This window comes from Mirounga angustirostris, unplaced genomic scaffold (genome assembly GCF_029215605.1).
Source record: "Mirounga angustirostris isolate CCGP_5_RB_7025 unplaced genomic scaffold, mMirAng1.0.hap1 SCAF_11, whole genome shotgun sequence".
NCBI lineage: Eukaryota > Metazoa > Chordata > Mammalia > Carnivora > Phocidae > Mirounga > Mirounga angustirostris.
In genome coordinates this window covers 61,778,938-61,791,170 of record NW_026991719.1, presented here as the reverse complement: position 1 = coordinate 61,791,170, position 12,233 = coordinate 61,778,938, and the positions used below count along the sequence as shown (strand labels likewise).

Genomic DNA, 12,233 nt, shown 5'->3' with positions numbered 1-12,233 from the left:
GACCTGAGCCGAAGGCAGTCGCTTAACCAACTGAGCCACCCAGGCACCCCAATAATCTACATTTCTAACAAGTTCCCAGCTGCTGCTGCTGGTCAAGAGACCATACACTTTGAGAACTACTTTTTTTTTTTTAAGATGTTTTATTTATCTATTTCACACACAGAGAGAGAGAGTACAAGCAGAGGGAACAGCAGAAGGAGAGGGAGAAGCAGGCTCCCCGCCGAGCAGGGAGCCCGATGCGGGGCTCGATCCCAGGACCCTGAGACCATGACTGGAGCCGAAGGCAGATGCTTAACCGACTGAGTCACCCAGGCACCCCGAGAACTATTTCTTTAGGGAAGTGTGTTAACAGCTTCCCAGAACTCTCTAGGAGAAGCACTGGCAGGGGATGGGGATCAGGGGTTGGAGAGGGAGTGGGAGAATGCTTCCAGAAGGGAAGTTGACTGGTTCAAAAAATAGGTGCCCCTACTGATTGTTGTTTATTTTGAATCCCTTCATCTTCCTATCTTCGTAAGACCATCAGGCTTTGATCCCTAATCAAATCCCAAAGGAGGGTTCTTCTATGCCTTGTCCTAAGCACAAATAGGAGCTTCTGTAAGAGCCATTGGTCCAGGGCTTCCTGAAGCTTTGATTCCTCACTAAGTTTAAAGTCATAGCAGCAATGTCCACAATAGCCAAACTGTGGAAGGAGCCGAGATGCCCTTCAACAGATTAATGGGTCAAGAAGATGTGGTTCATATATATAATGGAATATTAGTCATCAGAAAGGATGAATACCCACCATTTGCATCGACATGGATGGAACTGGAAGGGATTATGCTGAGTGAAATAAGTCAAGCAGAGAAAGTCAATTATCATATGGTTTCACTTATTTGTGGAACATAAGGAATAGCATGGAGGACATTAGGAGAAGGAAGGGAAAAATGAAGGGGGGAATCAGAGGGGGAGACGAACCATGAGAGACTATGGACTCCGAGAAACAATCTGAGGGTTTCAGAGGGGAGGGTGGAGTGGGGGGATGAGGTAGCCGGGTGATGGGTATTAAGAAGGGCATGTGTTGTAATGAGCACAGGGTGTTATATGCAACTAATGAATCACTGAACACTACATCAAAAACTAATGATGTTCTATGTGGTGGCTAACTGAACATCATAAAGAAAAAGCAACTCCCCCCCAAAATGAAGTCAAAGAACCAGAAAGGACCTCAGATAAGGCCCCTAAATAATGCTAGTGTTGTTGGTGATGGGTCATCTAGGCTAGGCAGTGTGATGCTGACATCAGGAGATTCTAATAGGTTGGAGAGAGAGAAGCTAACCAACCTTCTAATCCTACTAAATGTACAACTCAATGGAATTAGACAATGGTTACAATATAAAATTTTATTGCCAATAAAAGCCTTTAATAACTCATTTATCCCGTTTCAGTAGGACCTTATTCTTTCTGATGAAAATCCAGTCATAGCATCTCTCATTAAAAATAAAATTATTTTGAAATAAATAAATATATAAAATAAATAGCATATACATTTCATAAATAGTTTGTTCTTATGCACAGTATCCATGCTTACATTTTAATATCATTTTCTTACAACCTACCCCATCTCCCACTTCCAGTGGCAGGAAAACTGCATGTCAGGACAGGTGGGAAATCTCTAGAGCCAATGCAGGGATGGCCTGCACCAGGTCATAGACCCAAGGATTTTAATGAGACTTTTCCAAAGCTCTGCATGTGGCATCTATGGAGATTCCTTGGCTTTTCATTTACCCAATGTCAAAGTTTTTGGGTAGATTGTGGGGCAAGATATCCCTGGCCCTTGGCAGGGGCCCCATTTCTTTCTTGTGCCACCTCAGGGGAAAGAACATGAGTAAAGAAAAAAGTATATACAGGATTCCCTCCAGCCCACCCCCTCCACCCATCTCCCTCCCCCAAATAACCCAACCTTGATATACACTTTGAACAAAGGAACAGCTGGGTTGAGTTGAACAGGAAGTGGTCCTCTGTTATCTAAATTGATAGGAAAGAGGATTGAAAAGCTATGAGTATAGTGCTTGCAGAGACGATTGTGGCCCTAGAGTACAGGGGTCACAGAGGTCACACTAGGGGTCCATTACCTATAGCGGAAGAGGTCTCTGGACATGGAGGGCAACTTAGAAGGATCTACTGGCCTGGGCAAAAAGTGAGTAAATTTCTGGTGTCGTTTAGTCCTGTATCCCTCCCGGGGTGAGCCATCTTTATTCAAGGCCACATAATACTGTCTCTCCGAGTCCAAGTGTTTGTACAAGGTGGAAGCATAGGTGTTGTACCAGTTTTCTTCAAATTGTTCCCGGAACACACATTCACGTGTGAGTTTCTTCTGTGAAGATGAGAAAATAAAGCAGAGCCTATTATATGACTATTTCTCCCATCCCAGCTTGCAGAAATAGCAATAACACATTGATGTTAGAAAATTTCAGTCCTATTTCCCAGTATTCCTGAGGCATCTTCTTTCCAAATAGCACAAAACAGTCCTGTCTGTATGGCCTTCATCCTCTTTCATGAACCACACAGAAATGTTTTAGGTGAGATCTTTCCCAAAGGCAGGAGACCAAAGGAGATGGCCTCACCTGGCTCTCTGAGCCTGAAAATTTCTGCTATGGCCTCCCAATGCTCCTCTGGCCCCTGAGTTTTCTCCCTACTTCGGGCAAATAATGTCAAATCCATTGAGATTACAGTCAACCATGTCACCTAACAGGCAAAGGCCTTGGATCTATATAAAGCTCCATGGGAGGTGAGTTATGATCTCTCCTAATGAAGGGTCTCAGGCCTGTCAGTTGGAAAGCTCAGAAAAGATCTCCTTGAAAAGTGCCTCCAATCTGGCTACTTCAAGCTAGCAGCTCCTGAGGCAGGTCTCTTGCCTCTGTGCCTTCTCACACTTGATCCAGCTGGCATACTGCTTGCTGGGGTTGCCGATATGGAGTGCTGGGGACAGGCCTATCTCTTAGGTGTCAGGGAAAAATGTGCTCTGAGTTCATGGGGTGCAGGCAGCCAGAAAGCATGCTCTGTGACTCAAAAGGCAAACCCAGGAGTTGGGCTCCCCCGAAAGGGTTAAGGTCAGCGAAGTCACTCACCATTCCCCAGCTCTGGGCTAGGTTCCAGAATAGAGAACGTGTACTGCGGCCAACCCAGTCCTAGCTGGGGACTTAGGGCTGTCACCAGACCCTGGAGCCCTCACTCTTCATTTGTTTGTTTCATTTGGCCTCTGGGATTCAGCTGAAGCAGTCTGGAAATCAGGGACTGTGTTTTCAGTCTCAGAATCTCTATCTGAAGGCCAGCCCTTCCACTGCCTATTTTTGTGCCAGCTCGTCTGCTACTCTTCTAGGTGCCCAGTAAAATTCATAGGTGCTCCTCGGGAGTGCAAATGCCCCCAACCCTTACCCTCTGTTGACAAACCAGCACAATTTACTGTTATCACCAGGCTGGCTGGGCCTCTAATGGAAGAGGTGAAAGCAAAGGTACCATAGAAAAGCTGATGTTTTGATGGGAACTGGATGAGTGAAAGTGTTATTATATAGCAAGCTCCTGGGCAGCCAAGAAGCACCTAGAAGACACTAATCCTTCGCAGTTGATAGAAGTATTTCAAGTGTGAGATAAATGTTTTTATGTTTTTGCCTTACGTAGTCCAAATACCTCTGATGAAAAGAAAACCTTCAACTTACCGACCCATATAGTTCTCCTCGCTCATTCATTCCTAAGTACAGGCCAGAGTCCACTCCCCGGATGCTGATCAACCCCACTGCCAGGCTGATAAACTCCAGGATTCCTAGAGCAAAAAAGTGAATGCCATTTCTATTACTGATGTCAAGCTAAGAGGGAGCTGTTCAGGTGACATGAGCTACTAGTCATTTATCCTCAACTGGAGGCCAGCCCTGTATGCCTTTGGTGAGTTACCTCATGAAACCATCTTTTGCAGCAAGAATGGAACCTCAGAAAATGTACTGAGTCTCCCCGGGCCTCGGTTTTTCCCCATGTAAGAGGGGCGAAACAATCTGTTACTCAACACTCTTAGAGATATTATGAGGAAGAGACCACGAGCAGGCTTTGGCTACGAAAGCTCCATGATTACAAGGTACCATTGCTGTTAAATACCACCATTTCAAGAAATGGGAGGGTAGCTTTCTAAATGGAAGAATGTGGCTAGATTTCTGTATCTTCGCAAAGTCACTTCCCTCCTCCCTAGAGCACACAGCATTACCCTCTTGTCCTCTAGGCTGAATTTGTTTTGCACCCTCTTAGCTCCCATGTCCTCAAAGCCACATGAGGCTGTCAACTGCCTGCAGCTGACTCTAACAAAGGCCACACAGTCTACTCACTAAGTCTGTGTGTCCTGCCTATGGCAGTAGGCAAAAAACATGGCCTGGTGAGAGCTTTCTCCTAAAATATGCTCTTAGCCAGTGCAGACCCAGGCTGACAAGCCTGTCGTTTTTCCCCTTGTCTCTTTAGAATTTTAAGTTTATCCATGGCAAGGAGTTGACAGGTAGTACTCGACTTGATACTGATTTGAGATGTTGCAACTTTAAGGGGAAAGTTTGGAAGACATTCAGAAACATCCCTCTAGCTGACAAGGATAGAGGTGAGGAGTTGGAAATGTTTTCATTTACCCAGCAGCAGCAGGAGAAAAAAAAAATCAACTTCTAAGAGGGGAAAAAAGACCCAGAACTTAAAACCTGGTGGTGCTGAAGACTACAGTTTTGTCCTAAGATAGCACATCTTTTATTCTATGGATACAGATATAGCGGTCAAGTAGATTCCTCTTTGATATTCCTGTCTCTAACCATGTCTTCCAACGTACAGACCAAAGCTTGATATGACTGACTCACAGAGGCATCCAAAGGTATGAAATGAGCTCACATCTGGCTGCTTTTCTTACCCCCCAAAATGCAATTCTTAAGAGTAATCGTATTCTATGTAATCTACATAGGGAGTGGAACTGATTCCTTAAAGATTACTTAAGAAATGAAGTGGTTAATTTTGAAATTGGACTCAAAGCTCCAGTGGGAAGTCTCCTGAAAAGCCCCAGTGATTTGGGCTGGTGGATGGGTGTGCAGATGTGGCAGCTTTAGGGCACATGTTTCCACGACCCACTTGGATCTCTTTGAAGAATGCAAAGGTCTGTTGCCATCGTATGGCCTCCGACATTGAAATCCTTCAAGTTTTATTCTCAGTCAGGTTGCTCTTAACTTCTACAGTACAAGGAAGGCATTTTGGGAAAAGAGACTGACACATGATGGTAGGAGGAGAAGGGCTGGTGTCAAGTAGGGATTAAGCAGGAAGGGATGTGATGGATCAAACCCATTAGTTGCATTGCGCAAGTTGTCCGATTTGGGTTCTGCCTCGTTTAACATTTTAATAAATGACTTGTAAGAGGACATAGAGGAACCACTTACCCTAGTTCCAGAAGATGTACAGCCGAGGAGGTGACACCACAATCAAAATCCAAAGAGATTTCAAGAGGATGGGAAAATGAGCTGACTCCAACAAAATAAGCTTTAATTAGAATAAATGTAAAGTCCTGCACTTTGGTCCCCAGACGGATTACTCAAGATGTGTTGTGCTTGGGTTTTTGTTGGGGGATGGTGAGCCTCAAGTGCAGACAGTTGAGTTAATCGTGCTCCTTGTCTTATGGCCTAGTATCATAATTGGTCTGTGCAAGGGCTTTTTATTCATCCATTTCTTTTTATTTCTGTATTCTGCTCTCATCCTCCTCCCCACTTCAGGCAACCATGTATATTTTCTTGAAAACACGTAATATTCTTTTGTGTTTCCATGCATTTGCTTTAAATACAAGTCAGCGCACCTCTGGAATGTGGAGATGTGGCTTAGCAACACATACACGACAATGACCAAGAGATTTGACTGAACAAGGTAAGCTCAGTATGAGTGATTCATGATATTAAAAAGCTGATGTAGAACTAGTCATGTAAAAATTAAAGTTTATCGAAAAGCTAATGTGAAACAAACAAAGAAAAGCTAATGTGACCGAAGGCTGCACTGACAGAGGCCTAGCAACCGGCAAAAGGGAAGAGACGGCCCCACTCTGTCCCGCCTTAGAGCACCCTGAGCACTGGTTTTAGTTCTACTGTGTTTAAAGAGGTCTACGGAAAAACAGGAGTGTGTTCAAAGGAGAGTGGCCAGGATGGCAGGCAAACAAGAAACCAGGTCACGGTTCGGTTCTGTGTGCTAAACTTTGAGGGACACCAACCTGCTGGAGCCTTCGAGTTTGCTAACTCTTTCCTCTTTGTTAATTCTTTCCTCTGCTTAAACTGCTTCTGAGCTTCAAATCTTAGTTCCCTCATTCTCTAAGTATCTCATGTCTCTGACCACCCTGAGCTCATGAAGTAGCAGAGGGCAGCTTGTGATCTCACTGGCCAAGACCTGGTGTGAGAACAAATCATGAAACACAAGAGGTGTGGCCATTTGAGTCACCACAGTTTTTCTCCAACTCTCTGTTAACCCCGATGCCAAAGGACAGATCATACAGGAAGCCACTTGGGTTGTGTCCAGTAACAAGGGTCTCCAACAGCTGGAATCATCCCTGCCCAGCTGTCTTGGGGCATCATTTTCCTTTGCCAACTTTCCTATTAGCTGGATTCAAACTGTGGGAACCCAGGGGCACATGATGATGGAACAGATACTCCTAAACCTCCTGAATCCCAGCCAGCATGAAGGGAGAGAGAAAACAAGCTGTTTTCACATTTTCCCAGTTACAGTTGGAGAGGGGTATTAACAGCGAAGTGTGGAGGCCAAGTATCAAGCAGACAATGTTTGTCTTCAGTACTCTCGCCCCCTTCGAGGTCCAGGACCTCCCTCTACTCTGCCTCATCTTGACCTGTCCATCTCAGGCTCTGGCCTCCGCTTGACAATTTCCAGACTCTTCTTCCATCTTTCCCCCCATGGCCTCAGTCAAAACAGATCTGTCCTGAGCTCCACTGCTCCAGAACCTCGCTAGACCGTTGGCTAACGTGTCCTTGAATCAGTCTGGCTCCATGATTTGCCTGAGCCCCCTCAATCATCCTTTCAGGGCCTTCGGGGCCAAGACAGTGCTGCTCTGGCATCCTGACAACTAAGGAGCAGACTGCTCAAAAACCAAAGCAGCTGCATTAGCCTGCCCCTTCACACCTGGTGGGAGGCCTCTCCTCCAGTCTGGCTCCCAGGCTCTGCTCTGCCAGTCCACAGGTGCCCCCTCAGGAATGTCAGTACCCCGTGAACCTCATGTAAATGCCACCAGCCAAGCAGAGATTGAAATACTCCCAACCACTGATTGAAGAATGGAGTGGGGGAGGGGGGGGAGTGTAGGCTATGCCAACAGGTTATTATTTGGAGTCGTGGCTGCTCTTGGGCTCAGCCTGACTCGTTCTGAACACATGGATTCCAGGGTAATCCTTGGGGGCCCTGCTCTCCAATTACAACAAATAGCTATTTACTTTACATGGCCTTTGGAGACTACCTCCTCCCCCCAAGCAGAAATCTATAATATTTTATATCTTAAGTCTGGCCTACTTTACCCTGCTGGAATGTTGACTGCTAAGGCACTTATGGAATGTTAAAGTTTCGATTTATTGAATACCCTGGCTGATTAACTCAAATGTGGAGGGAGGAGAGTTAGCAAACTCAAACGCCACCTCTTTCTTTGCCAAAAGCTAAACTGAGAAAGAGTAAATGTGTGTTTGAAAGTTGGCAGGGCAGGTTACAAAGAGACAGCTTTGACTAGTTATCATTTCCTTTACAGGAAATACATGGAACTGCCAGGAAGCCAGGGAAGGAGGAAAGGGAAAAGGTGGTGCAGAGGTGGTCTCAGGCAGTGTTATTTTAAAAGGCAAAACCAAAAATGAAGCAGTCAGTGAAGCAGCAATGAAAACATCCCTTCCTCCTGCCAGTTTTATTTCCTTTGGTTTCTCCTTAAACTTACCCTTAGCAGGCCTGAGAGATGAAAGGAAATCAAGATGTGTCCTTAGGGAGGTAATTAAAGACCACTTATCCCAAGAGCCTATTACTAATTTATGTTGACCTTGTAGGTTATTGGGCTCAGCTCAGGCACGGAGTCAGACAAACGCTAGCTGCTGGAAGCCAAGCTCATAGTTCCTCCACCTCTGTTGCTCCCACCCTACATTTCTCCCTCATTTCGCGATTTTTCTTTTTATATACCAGGAATGAGCTACTCCAATATCTTCAGGCCATTTCTGGGAGACTTTGGGAGGTTCTGAGGCCGGGGTGGGAGTCCCATTCCTTCCGAAGAGGAACAAAAGGGAACTGCAAAGTCACGAGTGATGGAAGGGGAAGGAGCCAAGTTAATACTCCCTCCTCCCTGACCGCACCTATCACCCTTTGGAGGACCCGCTGCAAATTCATACAGACACCTGCACCCCTCCATTACTCCCACCCCACACACAACCCACGTCCTCCAGATCTGTGAGGGCCTTTTTCCAAGATGGCATAGACCTCATTAGGGTTCCTGCTTGCTCCCAGCAAGGAAGACCAGCCCTGACCTTAAGTTGTTTGCTAGACTTGGCCTTGCCCAGGCACTGGCCTCTGGGACCCCCACCCCTGCCCCCGCCCTGCCTTTTACTGTGCACTCCAGATGCAGCTCTAGCAAGGCAGGGGAATAGGCGGATGGGGAGGTTGGGGGGGGGGAGGGAAGGGGGGGGAGGGTGGGATAAAGAAGGCAACGGGTATCATGCCGGCGGGTTGGCAGAGCCTCTTACTGGCTTAGGGATAGAAGGTGTCCTTGGGCCGCAGGGTTCTTGGGAAGAAGTGGAGGGCATTGGGGGATGGGGTTCCCAAGTAAAGGTAGCTGTCACAGCACCTGAATTATGGTTTAGTAGAGAATAGGAAATTGAAAATAAAAGTGGCCAAATTACTGAGGAATGAACACATTTGTTTAGAAACCTAATGATCTCCATCCCACATCAAGGTTTATACTAATTATGTTTTGTACGTGAGACAGGCAGCTGTGCCCTTTCAACAATCCGCCGGGTGTTGAGCAGAGAAAATCCTGTTCGGAGCCTGTACATTTCCTGTCCTGGGCCCAGGAGACACCTGTTTCTGGGGCTGGGAGTGGGCCCAGGACCGTTTCCTCCCTGTGAGGCAAGGAGTCCAGACGTATGTCCAGGCAAAAGCAGACCCAGGGCTGTGCCCTTCCAGAGTGGACAGCGGGAGGCTGCCCCAGTTTCTCCAAGACCCAGCTCGCGCCTTGCTGCCCGGACTGGCCTCCTCCCCGGGCAGAGCAAGCCAGACGCAGGCAGGTGCCACGGCTGCCGGCTGCCGAGTCCCCGTCTGCCAAAAGCGATTCCGGCGCGGACCGCGCGCCCACCACATCCACAGCCCAGGAAGGCTTCTGCGGCAGACAATCGGCCGCGACAACCCCGCTGCCCTCGAGACGCCGCGCCACAGCCACGGTCCCTGGCCTCCTCGGCGGGTGGCGGGCGCTCCTACCCTTCTCCAGCTCCACCTGCTTTTCATCCTAAGCGCGGCGTCGGGTGTCAGAATGCTCCCCCGGCTACGGGGGAGGGAAGAAGGGTGGAGTGGGGGAATGCGAGGCCGCACCTCAAGGCGCCCCCGCCTCCTCCCGAGAGCGTCTGAGGGTGCCAGGCGCCCTGACGCCGCGAGGCTCAAGTTTGCGCCATCCGATCCCGCCTGCCCCGCGTCCCTGGCCGTCTCCCGCCTCGACGGGCCCGGACGGCACGGAGCTGGGGGCGGCCCGCGCGGGCCCGGAGCCGGAGCCCCGCGCCGTTGGCTCCCCAGCGAGCCGTCCGCTTGCTTCCCGTCCCTCCCGGCCGCGTCCTCACCGAAACGGCTGTGGTCGTGGCGGGTGCCGTGCACTGTGCCGTTGGGGAAGATCTCCAGGTGGAAGCCGGTGCGGCAGTAGAGCTGGCGGCGCCGCAGGATCCCCTTCAGGTGGGCGAAGTCTGTGGGCGAGCCGCGCTGCAGCTTCCCCTCGATCTGGCCTAGGCGCTCGTTCAGGAAACCCGGGGAGTCAGCTAAGGGCACGGTCCCCAGAGACGAGGAGAAGCCGTGCAGATCCCAGTCCAAGGAGGCGAAGACCCCCCCCACCTCCGCCATGGCGGGGTGCGCGGGGCCGAGCTGGGGCCGCGGGGCGCCAACTACCTCTCCCCTCAGCGAGCGCAGGCGACTCCGCGGCGCTTGTTCGCTCCCTCGCTCGCTCCGCGCTCTGCCTAGCTGCAGTCGACGTCTGTTCGCGTCCAAGGAACTTCTCAGCGGCGGGGCAACGAGCTCCTGACCTTGCTCTCAGTCAAAGTGGCGCTTCCCTTACGCGTCCATCTCCCTAGGCCTCTCATAGCTGGCTTCGTCGAGCTATCAGATGCAAACGGCACTTTATATACGTACCCACTCCCCTTACATTGACATATTGGATATTTAAATACAAGCCACACCTCACTGGCATCCCCTCGGAGATTGGTGTGTGGGTCCCCCCCCCCCTTGTATCCATTTGGCTCTTTTTGGAAGGGAGGGGGTGAGGGAGGAGAGAGCGAGCGAGCTTCACTCCCTCTTTTATTATGAAAAAAATGGCAGGAAAAAGCTACACATTGCAGTGAGGCATAACTGCTTTTGGCAGGTTTTTCTGAAACTGCTGATGAAATAACGGAGCCCAGTGCGTGGAGACTGTTGGCGCCCACGTCCACTCAGGCCTGTTGAGTGGAGGTCTGTTGGCTGCGCGGGGGCAGTTCCCACCTCCCACGCGTCGTCAGGCTCCTCGCGTTCGGAAAGTGGCTTGAGACCAGGGGTGGGGGTTCACGCGTTCCTGAGCCCTTCTGGTTCCCCAGCTGGCCCGGGACTGGGGCTCCTTGGTTTCTTTGTTCTGTTGCCCATCTCCAGTCCCACTCCCCACCTGTAGGTCGGTGGGGGCTGAGGAAGTGAAAAATCCGGAGGCGAATGAAGTTGCAAAATTTGGGAATGGGGGTGGTAGCGGTCCCTGCCGGCACCAAGGCGGGGTCTTTAAGGGGTCTGGGAGGAGCGGGAAACCCCACGGAGGAAAGAAGCCTTTTTTTTTTTTTTTTTTTTTTTTTTTAAGGGACGTTTACAGCTTAGGAAAAGTATGGGGGAGTAAGAAATAGAAAGTGATCTTTTTGAAAACCGATCTCCACTGGCTTTCTGGGCGCGCTTTTACAAGGCTCTTGAGAGCAAACCCGATGAGAGGCCATTGGAAGGCTGGTGGGGGCTTCCCCCCACCTCTTTTCTTGTTGGAAACAGGTGTTTCCTTGCTGTGTCCTGTGTCCTGCTCCGAGATATTCTATCAGGAAGAGCCGCAGTTGGAGCAGGAACTAGCGGCAGTCAAGGGCAACCCGTAGCGTCAAGAAGACCTGGGGAGCAGGTGCCCAGCCTGCCCAGCTCCCCCACGCCTCTGCCCCACACCTGAACCCTGGGGCCCCTCTCAGGCCCTGGCGCTCAGCGACCCGCTCGCCTATTCACCTGCGTTGTCGCCTGCGGTTTGCACCCGCAGTGGGCTCTGGCTGTGTTACGGTCTCCCGCAGGAGAAGCTGAGCAGAGCGAGCACCTCCACCTCCGCCGCGCTCCCGCCTTTGCAGCGCCTCCTGCTGGAGAACCCGTGTCTCACGGCCAGTTTGAACTCAGGGTCTCCCTGAGAAGAAAACCGATTTAGCTCTTCAGTTAGGGCAATTTGATTTCTGCTCCTGGGCACCCACGTGCACCGCAGGCTCACTCTGCGGAACTGTAGCAATTCTCGGTTTGGAACATCGTGGCTTGGTTCTGGTGTGCCTCCTTAGCCTAAGACAGAACCTCCTGAGCCAAGCACAAGATCCGGCACACAGTAGGTGCTCAGAAATCATCTTCTGATGTGCTCCCAGTAGTCGGGGACACAGATGAAAATGCTCTTCCCATTGTAAGGGACACAGAAATGCAAACGATGGCGTCCCTATTGGAGTATTTATGGATGAAAGGACAGGCTATCTGGGATTTACTGTAATCCAGTGTGAGACGGCAGAGGGAGTGGAGGTATAGTTGCAATGATAGTGTTCATAGGTTACTCATTGTTGAGGCTGGGTGATGGGTACATGGATGTTCAATTTAAATTCCCTCTACTTGATATAAAAACATACACACGTGAACTCTTTCATAATAAAAAGCTTTTGAAAGTGGGACTGACATAAAACGAGGAAATCATTCCTTCGTTCTTCATTCTTCCCTTTGAAGAGGTGAATTTAGTGAGAAGGTAGGGCAGA

At 49.6% G+C, this 12,233-nt stretch overlaps 1 protein-coding gene across 1 annotated transcript; it reads right to left on the bottom strand.

Moving 5' to 3' along the window:
• Nucleotides 1–1,909: 1,909 nt before the first annotated feature.
• Nucleotides 1,910–10,576, bottom strand: FGF16 (fibroblast growth factor 16). The gene is made up of 3 exons (XM_045879806.3): nt 9,822–10,576; nt 3,696–3,799; nt 1,910–2,353 (listed from the first exon to the last, which is right to left on the bottom strand). Exons 1-3 carry the CDS (start codon nt 10,093–10,095, stop codon nt 2,108–2,110), a joined length of 624 nt encoding a protein of 207 aa, XP_045735762.1. The 5' UTR covers nt 10,096–10,576; the 3' UTR covers nt 1,910–2,107.
• Nucleotides 10,577–12,233: the final 1,657 nt, after the last annotated feature.

Excerpts from the sequence above, each read along its gene's own strand:
- FGF16 (XM_045879806.3), bottom strand. The coding sequence starts at position 10,095 with ATGGCGGAGGTGGGGGGGGTCTTCGCCTCCTTGGACTGGGATCTGCAC. Across the intron at positions 3,800-9,821 it reads CCACGACCACAGCCGTTTCG|GAATCCTGGAGTTTATCAGC; the intron begins GTGAGGACGCGG and ends TTTTTGCTCTAG. Across the intron at positions 2,354-3,695 it reads GAGGAGAACTATATGGGTCG|AAGAAACTCACACGTGAATG; the intron begins GTAAGTTGAAGG and ends TCATCTTCACAG.